This window comes from Penicillium griseofulvum, assembly GCF_001561935.1.
Source record: "Penicillium griseofulvum strain PG3 chromosome Unknown contig_80, whole genome shotgun sequence".
NCBI lineage: Eukaryota > Fungi > Ascomycota > Eurotiomycetes > Eurotiales > Aspergillaceae > Penicillium > Penicillium griseofulvum.
In genome coordinates, this window is record NW_024467471.1 from 1,985,601 (window position 1) to 2,002,679 (window position 17,079).

At 49.5% G+C, this 17,079-nt stretch overlaps 6 protein-coding genes across 6 annotated transcripts; 2 read left to right on the forward strand and 4 right to left on the reverse strand.

Moving 5' to 3' along the window:
• Positions 1 to 106: 106 nt before the first annotated feature.
• Positions 107 to 2,526, forward strand: PGRI_017500 (putative NRPS-like enzyme; the record flags this gene model as incomplete). Its single annotated transcript, XM_040789463.1, has 2 exons — positions 107 to 628; positions 691 to 2,526. The coding sequence occupies 2 exons, from the start codon at positions 107 to 109 to the stop codon at positions 2,524 to 2,526; spliced, it is 2,358 nt and encodes a 785-aa protein (XP_040646416.1).
• Positions 2,527 to 3,398: 872 nt separating this feature from the next.
• On the reverse strand, positions 3,399 to 4,328 carry PGRI_017510 (ubiquitin-conjugating enzyme E2; the record flags this gene model as incomplete). Its single annotated transcript, XM_040789464.1, has 1 exon — positions 3,399 to 4,328. The coding sequence occupies one exon, from the start codon at positions 4,326 to 4,328 to the stop codon at positions 3,399 to 3,401; it is 930 nt and encodes a 309-aa protein (XP_040646417.1).
• A 327-nt stretch (positions 4,329 to 4,655) lies between these two features.
• PGRI_017520 (DHHC family palmitoyltransferase) lies at positions 4,656 to 6,287 on the reverse strand (the record flags this gene model as incomplete). Its single annotated transcript, XM_040789465.1, has 2 exons — positions 4,656 to 6,031; positions 6,089 to 6,287. The coding sequence occupies 2 exons, from the start codon at positions 6,285 to 6,287 to the stop codon at positions 4,656 to 4,658; spliced, it is 1,575 nt and encodes a 524-aa protein (XP_040646418.1).
• Positions 6,288 to 6,758: 471 nt separating this feature from the next.
• PGRI_017530 (rhomboid family membrane protein) lies at positions 6,759 to 8,385 on the reverse strand (the record flags this gene model as incomplete). The annotated part of the gene is made up of 2 exons (XM_040789466.1): positions 6,759 to 7,843; positions 7,908 to 8,385. The coding sequence occupies 2 exons, from the start codon at positions 8,383 to 8,385 to the stop codon at positions 6,759 to 6,761; spliced, it is 1,563 nt and encodes a 520-aa protein (XP_040646419.1).
• A 992-nt stretch (positions 8,386 to 9,377) lies between these two features.
• On the forward strand, positions 9,378 to 11,387 carry PGRI_017540 (uncharacterized protein; the record flags this gene model as incomplete). The annotated part of the gene is made up of 2 exons (XM_040789467.1): positions 9,378 to 10,223; positions 10,296 to 11,387. The coding sequence occupies 2 exons, from the start codon at positions 9,378 to 9,380 to the stop codon at positions 11,385 to 11,387; spliced, it is 1,938 nt and encodes a 645-aa protein (XP_040646420.1).
• A 2,011-nt stretch (positions 11,388 to 13,398) lies between these two features.
• On the reverse strand, positions 13,399 to 17,069 carry pld2 (putative phospholipase D (PLD); the record flags this gene model as incomplete). The annotated part of the gene is made up of 5 exons (XM_040789468.1): positions 13,399 to 14,082; positions 14,136 to 16,222; positions 16,276 to 16,419; positions 16,471 to 16,840; positions 16,893 to 17,069. 5 exons carry the CDS (start codon positions 17,067 to 17,069, stop codon positions 13,399 to 13,401), a joined length of 3,462 nt encoding a protein of 1,153 aa, XP_040646421.1.
• Between the last annotated feature and the right edge of the window lie 10 nt (positions 17,070 to 17,079).

A 17,079-nucleotide genomic window follows, 5' to 3' on the forward strand; every position in this document is an offset into this window, starting at 1 on the left:
GAACTTTTCTTGCCCTATCCCTTCAATTGAATTTATCTATTTATTGGACCTTCGGACATGCAATAGAAGATACGAAACTGTACTTCTATACTTTCTACTATCCATCATGGCGCCCTCAATTACAACTCTTGAACATGAGTACTCGGTTATACCCAACACCTTGAAGCTCAAGAAAGCTCCCATTCCGGTTCCACAAGTTGTTGATCTTCCACTTACTCTTTCTGAGTCTCATATAGTGGAAGCAGCAAACTCCCAATACTTGGAGTACTTGGACCCCGGACTGGATCAGGGCCTGGACATCGAGTCGGTTCTCGTTGTTTGCTGGCTCCTGGTGGTACATGGTTTCTCCCCGGTGAGGACCATGTACCTGGCCTTCCATACTGCATCAAATCTATGCTATATAGATGGTGAAAGTCAGGGCGCCAACTCACGTGCCCTGGAGTTCTCCGCGGAGCGTCCTTTGAAGGACCTCGTTCGAGATTTCTGTCATATCAAGGCCGGCCTCAACTCAACTGACCCCGACGAAGGGTCTTCTTCCGATGAGAAGAATCGCCTTCTCACTTCAGTTTTCCGCTATGCCGGTGATCGTAAAATTCTGCAAGAGGCACCTCTGTCTGCCAATTCAAAGGTACCTTTTACCCGGGATTATACATACTCATTGACAGCAGAACTGATCTCGTCTCGTCTTAGATCCCCAATCCAAAGCTGATGCTCAACGTCACAAATGCAAATGGCAATCTCCACGCAAGCCTCGCTTTCTCATCGCCTGAGATGTCCAAGGAATTCGCAACAAGCCTTCTTCACTGCTTCAACAAGGTCGTCGCATCCATATACCGTTCCCCCGCAACATCTTTGGGCGACCTCGACCTATGCTCGGACCTTGACCTCATTCTTTTCCAAAAGTTCACGAAAGAGGTTTCCGAATCTCACGAGGTGCTGTTACATGATATGGCGTTGGAGCATGCGCGACTGACCCCGGACGCTACTGCGATCTTTTCTTGGGATGGAAAATTCACCTATAAAGAGTTGGATGATCTCACAACTCGTCTTGCCCTTCATTTGACCACTATTGGTGTTGGCCCCGAGACTTTCGTGCTCAGCTGCTTCGAAAAGTCCGCTTTCGCGATTATTGCCCGCCTGTCTATTTTGAAAGCCGGCGGAGCGTACATCTCCATCGACGCGAGTGACCCTCCCATCTTCCTCGACTCGGTCATTACTCGCGTCAATGCTACAATCATGCTCACATCTCCGGAGTATACATCGAAATATGCCTCAATGATTTCAAACGTCATTTCAATCACAGGAGAGAGTGTAAGAAAGCTTCCAACAGGACAGCTTTCTTCCGCAGTCCAACCAGGAAACGCCTGCTTGATTCTATTTACGTCCGGTAGCACGGGCCAACCCAAAGGCATTATCCAGGAACATCGGTCATACGCCACAGCTATCCGAGACTACAACAAGGTCCTCGGTCTAGGCCGACACAGTCGTGTCTTCCAATTCGACGACTACGCATTCGACATCAGCAATAATGATTACCTGACAGCTTTAGCAGCCGGAGGTTGTTGCTGTGTCCCAACACCCGAAAAAACCATCTCCAGTCTGATTGAAAACATCAATCTCACAAAAGCCAACATGAGCTTCATGACCCCAACAATCGCAATCCAAGTCAATCCCAAAGACGTTCCATCACTGGAACTACTTTGCGTCGGCGGCGAGCCCATGTCAAACGACCTCCTCATGAAATGGGGTCCCCATGTCAAGCTAGTAAATCAGTACGGAATGGGCGAAGCAGCCACCTTCTGCGCCTACAACGACAACCCCAAAGCAGGCCACAATGCCGTTGTCGGCAAATCCGGTAGCGGCGCGATTTGGATTGCGAATGCCTCTTCACCGGAGCGACCAGTGCCTATCGGCGCTGTCGGCGAGATCTTGATCGAAGGTCCCCATCTCTCCCGTGGGTACTTGGATGACCTGTGCCAAAAGCCTGATGTCGGATTCCTCAGTGAAGTCCCTCGATGGATTGCGGATCTCCACCCATCGCGCGCGTCGACCTCTCGCATCTACCGATCTGGTGATCTGGGACGGTATCGCCATGATGGCACGGTCGAGCATATGGGTCGGAAGGATACACTTCTTAAACTCAACGGCGGTCGTGTCGAGTCGACGGAAGTCGAGTACGTTCTTCGCAAAACTCTCTCGCCGGGCGATTTCACCGTCGTTGATATCCTCGGTGAAATTGACGGTACTGACGATCCTATTCTGGTGGCTTTTGTTTTCCTGGCTGATAACCCTGCGAATCTTCTTCCTGGGATCTCCGACCGGGATATGTCCTTCCTTCCCATAACAAATCGGATCCGAGTGAATACTTTGGTGGAAGCGATGCAGAAAGAAGTCCAGAGCACTCTGCCAAAACATATGATGCCCAGCTTGTTTATACTCGTCGATCGGATCCCCCGGACAAGGTCTAACAAGCTTGACCGCAGAAAGTTGCATCAAATCGCCCAGAAGTGGTATATGGCGAATTGAAGTCTGTAAAGCTTCAAGTTGGTTCTTGTTGGTGGTTTCGGTGTGTTTTTTTTTTTGTTTCTTGTTTCTTGCTAGAGTCTGTGGAAAGCGATGCGCTTGGTGCCTGGTGCATCTAGGCTCAGGCAATGATCACTAAAGCCACGGCTTGGTATATGCCCAAAGGAAGAGGGTCGTCCTTACTACATGTTAGGTAGCAAGCGAATGGCTTGCTGATTATGTATCTACCATACAACATTAATATAATAATTCTGCCAAGCGTGTGCCCTAGTGAACAATAATTCCCAGTCAAAGATAATTCTCAGTGAGCAATAAATCTTGAACTCAGGTACCTTCTGTGTGGAAATGTCATACAAAAGGTACAACAAATACGAAGACCTTGATTTCCTCGGCCTTCGAACTAGCTGAAAGATGAAGAACAGTGTTTATAATACTACAGATATGATTAAATCTATACTACTATGGTTAATTTTAAATAATTAGTGTAGAAATGTGAGAAGTATATCAAGAAAGTATTATACATAAAGAAATTTGAGATATATACTTTGGGTTCTGTTGATCAATGTTAGCACTACATAGTAAATCAACTAAAGAACGTCTTCTGCATATAATCTCACTAATTATCTAGAGGGTTGACAAAAATGAACGCTATCAATTTTGTATCCTTTGTACCCTTTTGTATGATCGCATATAAAAGGTGCCAAATTTCAATTTATTGTTCACTGAGAACTATCGTTGACTGGGGCGCACTAACACAACCTACTCGGCCCTTGGCACGATTAGACCAATTTAAAGGCGGCCGTTTTGGTGCTATAAGTCATTTTCAGCTTCAATTCACAGGTCCTTCTATTCTACGCGTAAAAACCCCGAATCCTTTATAGATCGTCGACGTTCGCCACTCGACGCAATATCAACAAGACAAGAGCAACGATCACACCAATGATAGCCCGGTCCAGCCAGACACTTTCAGAAGGAGAATCCATCGAAGCCAATTGAGAGCTTGTCTGCGTAGGAATAAGGGCTGCAGCCGGAGCTTGTACAGTAGATATCGGTGCTTGCGCCTGCGCTTGTGTGCGTGCTTGCGTTTGTGCTTGTGTTGCTGGCACTGACGTAGGCGCAGAAGAAGCCAGAACAGATTCCGCAGCCGTACTCTCTATAGTATCATCCTCTTTCGCTTGGTCCTCACTTGCGATAGGAATATCATCCCCACTCGAAGCCGGAGCCGGAGCCGGCGCATTAGCTTTAGTTTCAACCGTCTCCTGGCCCTCGACACCCGCAACCTCTCCCTCGACCTCGACTCCACGCTCTCGACAAAGCTCCCACAGCTCCCTCATAGCCTCTAGATTCGTAGTCCCGCACTCCCGACAACGCCAGTTAAGCGAGAGTCGCGCATACTCCCGCCGCACCTCGTCATTGCCCTCCATTCCACCAACCTGTCCCTGGCTCTCTGAAGTAAAGATCTCAGACCGGATGCCCAGTAGCGCGGTGCGCACACCCCAAGCGGGCTGCCATGTTTCCTCGTGGTGGCCGGATATGCTTAGGCAGATTTCGCGGTTGACTTCGAAGCGGCCGGAAGGTGTGAGGAAGCGGAATGAGGGCGGGCGGAGTGGGTATGTGGCTGGAAAGGTAATGCGTCCGTGATAGAGGCCTTGAGCGTAGGGGGAGGGAGAGGGAGGACCGGCGAGAGTGAAGTGCCAGTCATGTAGGTTTGTGTCGCTTATTGGGGCGGCTGTGAAGTACGGGCTTGGGTTTTTGTGAAGATCGGTGCTTTCTTTTAGTAGACGACGGGTTGAGGGGGAAGACATGTTGTGTATTGAACTGGAGGATGTTTGAATTCCAAGGTTCAATGTTGGGAGAGGAAGAGAGCGATAAGAGAGAGATAAAAGATAAATGATGACAGTTGTCCCGGTTTCGGTTTTGCGGGGAGATGTTTATTGGGTGGCGAGCTTCAGTACTATAGCATTATATGGAAAAATAGACAGTGTACTATAAAGTCCTAATGCCCATGGAAGTCTTAAGATAGTAGATCTATATCGAGGCATACCTGAGATTCATAGACGACATAAATGCTTTCACAATATACATACAACGCCTTCAAGATGCTACCTAGAAATGCTACACCGCCGCTTTGTTTAGTCCCAATCTCGCCAGTCATCAGTATCACGTCGTGTAGCCTGCTGGCGGCCAGCGCCTGGATCCAACAACCCGTTCCCTTCCACATCATCCCCATAATCACTATCACCAGGCCTTGGCCGCGGCGACCGGGGCGCAAGAGTCTGCATCGACACGGAGGTTGGAGGCCGATCGGGCGTGCTACCACGGTTTGGCACCCGCTGCGGCTGTGCAGCGCTTTCCCTCCAACTATTACTGTTGTCGAGATTGCGCTGGTACAACTCGCGATAGTATTGCTGCTCCTCAGTGGACTCCTGCTCACGACGCTGCCGCATTTGTTCACGCGCTTCCAGGAATTTCGCACTTGGTTCCCAGTGCCAGCCATCGCCGGTCGTATTGCAAATGGGCACAGCCCAAAGGAGCGGCCGGTCCCCGAAGAGGTGGAGTAGGTTACGTCGCCAGCCGTGATCAAACGCGCTGGGCATTTTTTCGTTGTCTTCGTCGTTCTGGTACTCCTCGTACCGCGAGTGCTCTCGCTGTCGCTCCATTTCGGCGTATGACCGGGTCAGCGCCTGCTGCGCTGGTGTTAGGCCATTACCTGAGCCGTTCGGGGGCCCTGACGGGCGCGGCATAGCATAAATATGCTCTTCGCCCTCCTCGGCCCGGGTGACTCCAGGGATTGCATTGGCATGGGCATCGATGATCTGATTCCCGTATCCTTGCAGTCGGTTGGATAGGCTTTCCTCGCCCGGCTCGCCCCAATAGTTATTGTTGGGCGCTTGCTCATTCCGCCGTCTGTCTAGCGCTTTACGCAAAGGTGACACATACCGGGTTCTTTCCAAACATTCAATGGTAGTGGTACCCCGTATAGCTAGACTGATATGCCAGGCTGTGAATCCACCTAGAACCAGTCCAATGATGCCACCCAGGATAGCCAGCAGAACTACATTGACCGGGAGAATAGTATCCATATACTGGGTATCGTTCAGGATCTCTGTCCAGACCCAAACGGCAGCAATGGCAAAAACAACCCAACAAAAGATCGATGTATAGATCAAAAATAGTAGGAATGCCTTGTAGTTATGTAGTCCAACGCAGGTTGCCAGCCAGGGACAGTGGTGGTCCATCTTGAGGACGCATCGTTTGCACGTCGAGCAGTGGTGCGCGCGGTCCGGCTTCGGACACTGGCATTTTTTGCAGTACCGTGATTCACCAGTCGACGTGACGGTATATGATGTGAACTCCGGGTGCTCGGAGGGAGGGAGGGCGCTGTATTCATGACGGTCAGCTCCGCGAGAGGTAGATAGCGGTGACCCTGGGTCGGTGAAAACGGCGACAGTATATGATAAGTTGAGAAGGGTGTAGAGGGAAAATGCGACGATCGAGCTCGGGATACCTGCCGACATGTTAGTACAACCGGATAAGCCCTATTCGAGTCCGGGCGATATCATACCAATCCAGTCACTCCTTGAGGGCTTGATGCCGATGCTGACAGCTACGTATACCGCCCATGTGGTGATGCCGTAGACAAAGACGAGTGGAAAGCAACTTGCTGCTGCACAGCAGTATCGTTCGCAGCGGAGGGCCCAGGCTCGAGGACGTCGTTTCGGCCACGAGGGTGAGGTCGGAGGTGACGAGGCCAAGGTGGCCATGACTGAGAATTTATGGCACAGGGGAAAGAAGGTTGTGCATCGAGGAATTTCAGGGGATCGGTTCCATTATAGCCAGTTGGAAAGCATAAGACGGGTTTCAGAATCGAGGGTTACTATATGCGATGGGAACAGGCTATCAGGTGGAATGTACGGTACGGTAAAGTTACGGTAATTTGGACATGCTCCGCCACTGCCCCAGCCACAAAAAGGTGCGTACAACATAACTCGCTGGGGACACCAAGTACAGCGCATCATCCCTAGGTAGCAATATTCTATTTTGGCGGTTAAAAAATATCCTAGAACAAGGGATATCACTAAAGTGTAGGCTACTACATATTATTATAGATGTATATTGGTATAGACGTGAAGATGTTGACTCTAGTTACAGTCATAATATATGTAATGCTAATAGATTCATTGAAGCTCTGCCTTGAAATGCAATGTTCTCGAACGCGAGCCGAAAAGAAAATCTCAACCAGTCTTGCCGCCCGTGACAGTGGCGACCGGCAAATTGTTCTGCTCACACCAGCCATTGACGGGGAGACAACTCAACCGGTAACACCAGGAGCAGTGCGAGGAAGGGTATTTATAAAAATCGACTATCAACATAATGAAACCGATGAGGACCGCAACTAGGGCACCGGCACGGACGACCCACCACAGCCACCAGAGAGGCTTACGGCCCTTGAAGAAGTTGAGCGGGCCTGCAGAACCGGGGGTTTCTGTTGAGCTGGAGGTGAGGGCTCGCTTGCCCTTGAAGAAATCCATGAAGGAGGTGGTCTTTTGCTCGGGGCCAGCTTGGCCAGCTCCGCCGCTCATGGCAACATATGGCTGTCGCGCCAGACCAATCCGTTCGCGGAGAGCATTTGGCGACCGCATGATAGTCATACCAATGGCGAGGCCCATGACAAAGCCACCAATATGGGAGAAGTTGTCCAATCCTGGGAGAAGACCGAGAACGAAGGAGACACCCACTCCGAGGACCATTATGATAAGCTCAACCCACGGAGATTGACGCTGGGGCCAATCATACAGTAAGTCAAGAAGATAAAGAGCAAGGATACCAAATAGGGCGCCTGAGCAGCCATCACTGGGATCGAGCTGCCCGGCATAATTTCCACCCAAAACAAAACCGAAGATACCACTGGCGAAGTAGGTCACGGTATACCGCCACATGCCAACCATACGTTCCATGTCCGCACCCATGGTCATTTGAACCAACAGGTTGAATCCAATGTGGATGAATCCTCCATGCAGGAATATAGGGATGATGAATCGGTACCACTGGTTGGGAGCCGGTTGGTCATCCGTCGACCCCGAAACATGGGGGTTGGGAACACCACCAAAACCACACACTTGAGACAGAGTGCAATCTCCCGTCGCGGTTGTGGAACTTGGACAGGGCCACTGTATGGTTTGGTTGGCATTCTGGATCCCCTCGACGTTCTTCATGCACGGATTATAGCGTGCTCCCATGTAGATTTGGACGTACGGCGAGGGCCCGATCATCGGATTGAAGGTAGGTTTCGTTTCAATGACTGACCCTGTCAACTGGGCTGGAGTGAAAAGAGTTTCATTAGCTGATCCTAAATGTTAGAACAGCACTGAGGCAGAACTCACCATTCTTGACCAGTTCGACAATAAATACGATGATCTGGGCTAATGTCAAGATATATGTCACCCAGGCAATCTTCTTGCTGAAAAATCCCGTCTTCTTTCGGCTATCACGTTGTCGGGTATCCTCAATACCCCCTGGTGATGGAGGGTAATGCGTCTGTTGGCGCATCCAATCTGGATCGTTTCCATACTGGGTGTTGGCATTTCCATACTGGGTATTGGTCTTCAAGGGAATATTCTCCGCGTAATTATCGCCATCCGTTGCCCGTCCAGCTGCCTGGTAATGTCCATTATCCGATGCAAATGACTGTTGACTCTCTCTGTTGTGATAGGGGGCTGAGGGATCATCGTGGTTGTAGCTGGGGCTTGCGTAGCCAAATCCAGGAACTGCGGGCGGGTGTTCATGTGTCTTCCCAGGTACAGCTTGGTCGTAAGTGGGAGGTTGGGGGATATTCGTATGATAGTATTCGTTGGAGGCCATGGTGCCTTGCAGTCTTTGTTTTAGTTTCGGAAGCAAAAAGGCGAATCCATGAAATCGTAAAAAGTGTGGATGTATATTTAGTTGTGGAGAATGCAGATTATATAAAATGGAAAGCAACCAAGAGATGAAAGAAGGCTGAAGCAGTAAGGTAGGCAGTCGTATTACTCAAGGAGTTATTTTTGGGCCGATCAACGCAATCCCAGCCGCGCGGCTGTGGCTGTTCCTCTCCGCCCAACTTAAGTAGTGGAACCCTGTCAATTTTGGAACTTTTATAGTGGCTGATGAAGGGGCTATGCCTCACTAATTTGTACCTAACTTTTTTTTTGTAACCTCGATAAATAAAATCTGGCCCATACCGATTCGTTTAGAGAATACTACATACCAGGTACCTACCCAGGTACATAAGTAAACAATGGCAGGCCTACCGCCCACGTGACTATTCTAATTTTATTGGCCTTGTCTTTTCAGAATTCTGCAAAATTTAAGAATCGGTGACTAGCCTCACTAGCCACAGGGGAATGGGTCATCTGACCAACTCATCCCCTAGTTTCGGCAAATGTAGTACAAAAGCCGAGTCGAAGCAAAATATCGAAGGATGGCGTAACACCATTATAAATTCGAAAAAAGAGACTAGCCCCATAACCTTTATGCAAGTGGTCATCCATAGATGAAAACACTCATACAGCCATACTAGCCTTATTCAAGTAAATCCCGAAGGTATCTATCTATGCATAGTGAGGCGGGGTTCTAGATAGACCACCAATGATAAAAACATCCATATATGGTCGCAAGTTTCCTACCGAGGAGAAAACGACATGAATCTAGCAATACAAAAAAAAATACTTAACTGTTCACATTAACTTGATTGTCTAGACAGGTCTATAGTTCGGAGATGCGATCGGCCCGTGTTTCTTCGGGATTCTGCCGCTGATGTCATCGCCGTGTTTCATCTTCCCCGCGCATCCTGCGACGTCAAATAGTCAACCATCACCATGGAGGACCCTCTTATTCAAGCATTGCCTCCGGCTACGGACTATCTGACCTATCTTACTCTGTTAGAGTATCAGTTAACTCCAGAACGTCTGCCACTTTTGCACACTCTCCTGCAAGATGAGAAGCTCACGACGAACATCGGCTGGGATCTGGTTAAGCTGCTCTTACCTATGCTACCAGCTTCCACGGAATGCCTACAGGATGTGGCTCGACTAGGCAATCCCCGAGAAGTAATCTTACGCGTCTCTGAGTCTCTGATGCAACTTCACCCGGAGGAGGATGAGGATGACGATGAGAAGGCTGATAAGGGACTGCCCCTGCACATCATACAGTTCAATTGCCTTCTTGGAATGCTTTCTGTACTTCATGCCCGGATCCAGACAAAATCTCCAAGCCGTTTCGTGGCAACCTCACTCCAGGCATCTCTCGAAGCGTATACGGCAATGGCGACCAACGAAACCACCCTAGCTTTCCTTGAGTTCTTCCGCGAAGTGTCTCCCTCCAAGCGGCCTGCCCCACCTCCCAGGGCTGCTAGCGAGTCAAGCATACTAAGGGTTGCTGCTGCCTCAGCCCCAGACCCAGAAGCTGAGGTATCCTCGCCCTCACCGTCTGCCGATAACGAGACCCTTCTTGTTCGGAAATTCATACAGTTCGGCTTGCTTGAGCTAGTGAAGTCATATCTCTTGAGCTTCTCTAGTCCTATGGACCCGGGAATGTCGTGGACTATTCGAATGCAGGAGCACCTGCATCCGGATCTACGGCTACCTGCCGCCCAATCGCAGACCGAGGCATATGGATCTACCAAGGAGCTCAAGGAGCGTGACATGATTATGGGAAAGATTATGGTAAGTGAGACTAAGTCATAGATAGCACTCTGCCAATACTTGAGAATGATTAATCTAACTGCTTTTCCTTAGGCTTTATCACGAGACGTTGGAATTGATAACGAGGAACTCTTGTCAATCATATCAAGATCCCCGGCAGATCAAACCGCTCAACTTGATTTCGATGAACCGCCAACAAACCCCGATCAGATCCCACTAGAACGACATGGTTCACTCCTACTACTAGCAGCTCGGGCTGCAGGCGCGACCCTCTTTGCATCTGGACAACCGCTCCGTCAAGTATCTGTCTTCCCCGAGCTGGCTCAGATATTTAACAACTTTGTGGGCGGCCACACCAATCTCGACGAAGTGGCTTTCGGTCAACCTCATGCGCTTCTCGACTCGCTGTTGGCTTTGACCGTCTACGCTCTTCAACAGCCCATTAAACCACCACCAAGCGATACCGAGTTCATGGATTTTGTTGTCACTTTGACCGCATGCACAGCACGCCAGAGCCACGGCATCGTCCGCCAAATTCCGGCCACCATTGTCCAGAGCCATCCGTCGCCTGAGACGCGGTTTAAGCTCATCCACAAGGTCTTGGAAGATGACCATCTTACCTCAGCGCGGGATAGCGCCATTGCATGGCTGAAGGATGAACTACTTCGCCCCAGCCAATCATCCGACAATATATTCCAAGATCCGCTCTACTTCTGGGCTCTATTCCCGGCTCTGTTCAAACCGGTCACTGCCGCCAGCTCAGCATCCGATCTCGTTGCTAGCTGGTCCTGTCTGACACAGACTGAAGGCCCACAGCTTCATTCCGCGTTGAGTTTATACTACTTGCTGCTTTCCTCGCCATCGCTACGCGACCAGCTTCATCTTGAAAAGACCGTCAAGTTCTTCCGCGACCATGTTCTGAACCCTCTCCGCCAATTATTCCAGAGCTTCGAGGGCGATCTCAACGCCAAAGGAGGCAAGGGTGTTATCGAGGCTGCAGTTGGAGAGGAAATGTGCCAGATTGGCAATGCACGGTCTGTTGGACTTATTGGTCTTACGCTAGATCAGATTGAGGAGACAGCCAGCGATGCATTTGGTTCCGACGAAGGGGATCTGGGTGAATATTCTCAGACCGAAGAGGCCAAGGTGTCTGAGATTCGGAATAAGGTTGACATCTGGCAATAAGTATAGATACTTGTATAGAATTTGAACATAGTATTTCTATGAATGAACGTTTTCATCAACTTGTGTATATATCTGCACCGAAAATGTCTAACTTAGTGTACATAGATAGGCATGTGTAACCATATATGTAAAGATTTGGATTCACCTTCAGGAGCCCTTCCAAAAAGAGGAAGGTAATCACCACAAACCCTTTTCTCTAACTACAATTCAACTAGAATAGGAAATAATCAAGAAGATATTCTTCGAGGCAATGCTCCATTCCTATCAACTACCATGACCGATTCTAACTAAGAAATAAATCCCTATCCACCCAAACCACCCACCAAACAAGAAACCAGAGGAACCCGTACCACAGAAAATGAGAAACACAATCAACCGATTTTGAAGTATGTAATGGAGATCCCCCGAATGTAGCTGAAGGAGCGAGGAACAAATCCCTTTCTAAGAAACCATTGTCACCCGAATCGTCCACGAAGGTTTCGAAAAAGCAGAACAAATCAGAGTCGACAGCGGTTGGATATTGTTCTTTGGCCGTTGTTAGGGATCATGCACGACCGTCGAGAGAAATGAACCGTTATCGTCGAAGAAGGAATGAATTGGACCGACAGACTCTCAAGGAGCCTTCACAAAAGCAAAAGTAAAGCTGAAAGGTCATGTTTCGAGGGGTTGATATTTTTGGTTGATAAGTTGAAAGTGTTCTCAAGAATCCGCGGCGAAGGTTGTCAAGAAATTAATGCGTTTCATGTCGACCATGGCGACCAATGACCCAGGTCAAGCCATGGTGGCTGATAGAATGTTGGAATTGGGGGCGCTCATGGAGGGCATTTAGAAGTCAGCGGCTATATCATGTTAGTATATCAGTTTTTATCTAGAGTATAAATGGGACTCACGGTTCATGACGACGCAGCCACCACCGGGAGACCGCTTCATGATGTCGCAACCGGCACCGGGGGTTCTGGTGACCACACAGCCGTTGGGAATGGGAGATCGCATAACGACACAACCACCACCTGGGGACTTCATGACGACGCAGCCACCTCCGGGGGCTATCAATGGCATGTTAGTATATCAATGTATAGAACAGAGAAAGCAGTGTATGCTTTGAAGGCAAGTTACTCACATCGCTTCTGGACCTGAGCGCGAGACATTTCGAAGATTGAGAAGAGCTTAAAAAGCGGAAGCTTGGAAAGATTGGATTATTGTTTAGAATGATCGGAATGTGATCGGATGATGGAGAAAGAATTGAGACTGGGTGTACAAGCTGATATTTATATCCGACGAGGGACTATTCTTCGGACTATCAATATGATAGAGATGCTACCTGGGAATGGAAGTGAATGCGGAAGTCCATTGGACATTGACGAAGAACCAATCCAGAATGCATGAGGTTGGGGCCATTGCGGAGCAGTTTTGATATTGTTCTCGTGTCCATGAATGTAGGCGTCGTTGCCTCGGACATTTGCTCTTTGTTTTAAAAGATGTGGAATTAGTACATCTCTTCGAGGTTGATATAGACCACATCAGATATCCTCCGAGGCGTCTGTGGCTTGACTGGGGTCGTCTTTGATGAAGGAGTGTCACATAGATGGCCAAGGCACCCCTGTCACAGACACGTGTAGTTAGTGCATTCATAGGTCTTTCATGAAGATAAGAACAATATTAAGAACGGGTCCTAAAAGTGTGAAAGAATATTTCGGAGGATGTTGATTTTATCCCAATGGAGATGTCAAGGAACAAAGGAAGTTTAAGTTGACCAATCGCCACAATCACATTCCGCCTACGATTGTTCTTCAAGAACAATATCAACTCGGGCTTGGCATATAAATTTCTTGAATTGCACGGAATTGAGTTACTGTCATTTCCACTCGGGGACCTGAGAGAATCCCGAACAGCATCGCTAAAGAAGTCAAATTTCGCTCAGGCAAAACAATTTAGCTAATAGGAATGCTCCATTCAAGAATGAGACGAGTACAGAGTAACAAATAGTCCCAATTTGGCAAATGCAGTCTCCTTAGGTATAGAGTGGCTCGGTCAAGTCATTCAGGGTCAATCCTTCCTTGGCGATGTCTTCCTCGATCAAGAACATCAAAGGCATCTCAACCAGAGTACCCTTGACTTGGCTGAGCAGTTCTTTGACCTGTTTCGCCCCCTCTGCACCAGGCGCAAAGTCATCACGCACAACGTGGCCCCATTGGAATCGCGCCGGACTAGATACTTCCTTGCCCCCAGCACTCTTCTCCGTCTTATGGAAATAGTACTCATAGAACTCTTTGTATTCAGCCCAATTGCGGACTGAGTCGTCAGGAACAGCGTGGAATACCTTCCGGAAGACCTCGGTGTTCATGTGCGCCCGCGAATTCCAAAGACTCTGGGCAGTGTCGGAAAGCGGATCAGCGACGACCTTGCTCTCAGGGCAGTCAAAGTCGAACTGGTTGGGAACCCCCACGGGCTCGAAGTTCGCATCCGGTCGTTGATAATCCTGTGGTGGCAAAAGACCCAGATGCTTCCGGAACAGCTGGCGACGAAGAGATGAAGCAAAACGACTAGCAGTCCACGGCTTACCATTCATAGTGGATGCCACGGGCGTGAAGTCTTCGATGATGACTGCGATCTCAGAGTCATGGTCACCCAATTGAGAACGGTCGTTCAGGTTTGCAGATCCGCAAATAACTATACGATCGTCGGCGATCATCACCTAATGCTTTTGTTAGAGTTTTGAATCATCATCGAATTTTGCACGAAACGAACCTTTGAGTGGACATAAAGCTCTTCGCTAACAAACGCATCAATTTCAGCGTCGGGATGGCCATCCCATGGCACTTTACGAATATCCTCTCCGCCGAGCATGTAACACTCGCTCACACTATCCCACCGGTTCGAAGAAGCATGACTGCCCTGCACCTGGTGTGCGGCCTGCTGGTACTTCTGGAACGGTGCGGAAGTATCAAAAGCAGTACGGGTAGTGCTTGGAGCATATCCACCAGGGCCTGCAGTGTTCACATCGTACTGTCTGCGGGCATCTTCGTAGTTGACACCACTCTGCTGTTCAGCTGCAGCCATCATACTACCGTTGTTAATCCGATCATAATTGCGAAGGTTGTAGAAACGGATATACTCCATAGGGTTAAATCCTTCTTTGGCAATCAGCTCCATGATACTGTGGCCTCCGCGGTTGATAGAGTTGTACTGGAACTCCATGATCGCGCGCGTTCCGAGAGTCTCATCATCTCGCAAATCACCTGCAAAGCAAGGAACAGAGGGGATGACCACCACGATCTTATATTTCTGACCGGCGCGGGCAGCACGTAGAATTCTCTCCACAATTGCGGCACCAATCTGATTTTTCACTGGACGCTGCGCATCACCGGTCGCAGTGATAAAGAACTGGTTTTCGATGTAGACGAAGTGCTCACTGTTTCGGATGATGGCGCAATATGCGTCGGCAATTGAATGCTCAAGTGGGCTGCCGTTGCTCCATTTCGCGCAGCTGCGCACAATCTGGCATGACATGTTCCCTCGGCCTTGCGAGGAGGAAGGTCGGCCATATGTGGTTAGCCGATCCTGGTATTGGTGAATTGTTCCGGCGAGCTGACCACGAAGGGCGCTGCCATATTGGGTCAGGTCCTCTCGGAAGCGACGGGGGTTCAAAGAACCACGTTCGCGGTCGCCTTCATATTGGTAATCATCAATTCCACGGGTGTTAGAGTGAGATGCTTCCTGGCCTGGTGGGGGTGGGAAATAGGGCTTCTGCTCCTGCTGATAAGCCTGATGCGAGGTGTTGGTATTGGACTGCGCTGGTGGAGGTCCAGGTGGAGGAGGAGGGAATGAGCTCCCAGTGTAGCTATACTGGCTTGCATTGTGACTCGGAGACTGGGCAGATTGAGGCTGATGGCCTAGAGGGCTTTGGCCTGGCGGCGGGGGATAGGTTGGAGCATTTTCGGGTTGATACTGGTGTTGGTTTGAAGAACTCTGAGCCGGTGGTGGCTGATAATTTGAAGTGCTAGCACTGTTGTAGGGCTGATATGCCCCGGCAGATTGCTGATGCTGAGGCTGGGACTGGGACGCTTGGTACGAATTCGACGTCTGACCTGGTGGCGGTGGGAATGCAGGAGATGTGGCTCCACTAGGCTTCTGCTGCCAGGATGGCGCAGATGTCTGTCCCTGTGGGCTTGACTGTCCCGAGGGGTACAAGTTGGGCTGTGGAGAACCAGCCTGCTGTTGGCCAGTGAACGAAGCGGGCCTTCCATGGAGTGCCAATCTAGCGTACCTAGAATCGCTACGAACCTTGTATTTCAAATCGTAGATGAAGTTCCACCGTTCAACAAAGTGACGCCGCAAATCTTCTACGGCTGCACCGTGCAGGCTCACGGATATATCAGACCATCCCATCCGAGACATGGTCTTTCTGTCCAGCTGGTTATTCTCCCAGTGAACCACATCTTGGAAATCAAGGACGCGAGAATTGTTGTAGTCCTGGCCAGGGAAGACGGTTTGGTTGACATCGGAGGGACGTAGGTCCGAGAGCTCATGTTGATTTGTGTCCCAGCGGCCGAAGCACATGTCCAAACCACCCATGAATGCAGTCCGACCATCGATCACGCAAAGCTTCTCGTGATGAGCCCAATACAGAATGACATCATCGTTCATTCCGTACAGTCCCATCAGTGTATCCTTCGACATCTTACCCAAACTTGCTGAGTCGAGTGTCATATTCTGGAAAGACGACGCAATGGAAGCTGCCAGCCCTTGGCGGTCAGGCAGATGGTCAGGGTGACGGAAGACAGCGATATTGGGGTGCAAATTTTCTAAGGCATGTTTTGTGTGAGAAGAAGACACTGTATAGATTGTTAGTTGGGTTCTTTTCAATGTTCAAGGACCATAGACATACGAGTTAGTGCCTGCGTAACCTCCTTATAAACAATGATATTGACACGCACGCCCCGCTGGGCTGCAGCTTGCAGCATGCGATCCAATCGGTACTGTTCATTCTTGGCCGGCGGCCGTCTCAAATAAAGTTCGGGAGATAACCACCCTACATCAAGTTAGCCACATCCAATGAAAATCCGGGGAAGTTGAAACTCACAGTCCAGGATCCAAATCGACTCTCGGGCATTTTCGAGAGCTCGTGACACAGCCCAGAAATAGCTACATCCATCCACATGCCACTTGACATCATTATGTTCTCGGGGAGGGGCGAAGCTACCAAATCGATGCTCTGCGTTGGGTTTGCTGGGACCATACTCGGCATATGCCTGTGGGTCGATAGTGGTACCGATCTTTTGGGCGAATTCGGAACCAAGCTCGGTCACAGTACCTTGAAGTTTCCCCAAGAAACCAGCCAGTTTGTCTTCCTTCGGAGGTTTTCCATAATAGTCAGGATTTTGGTGCTGTCCACTTGTATTTTGGCTCTGATCATATCCGTATTGTGGTTCGGTCTGGGTTGGGTAACTCTGCTGTAGAGAACCGGTTAGTGTTTGCGCAGGTTGAACGAAAAGTGAAGCATACGCCTTGATAACCACTTGGGTTGTATGTCTGGTTAGCCTGGCCATGTGAAGACCCGTGGCTCTTGTACGTATCGCGGAGCTTCTTGAAGGTATCGCCTAGACCGCGGGATCCTTCTCCGGACCCACGTTCCGCACCATCGTAGTAACCACCATAGGCCAGATCATCCTGTTTGGACATTCTGTCAAAT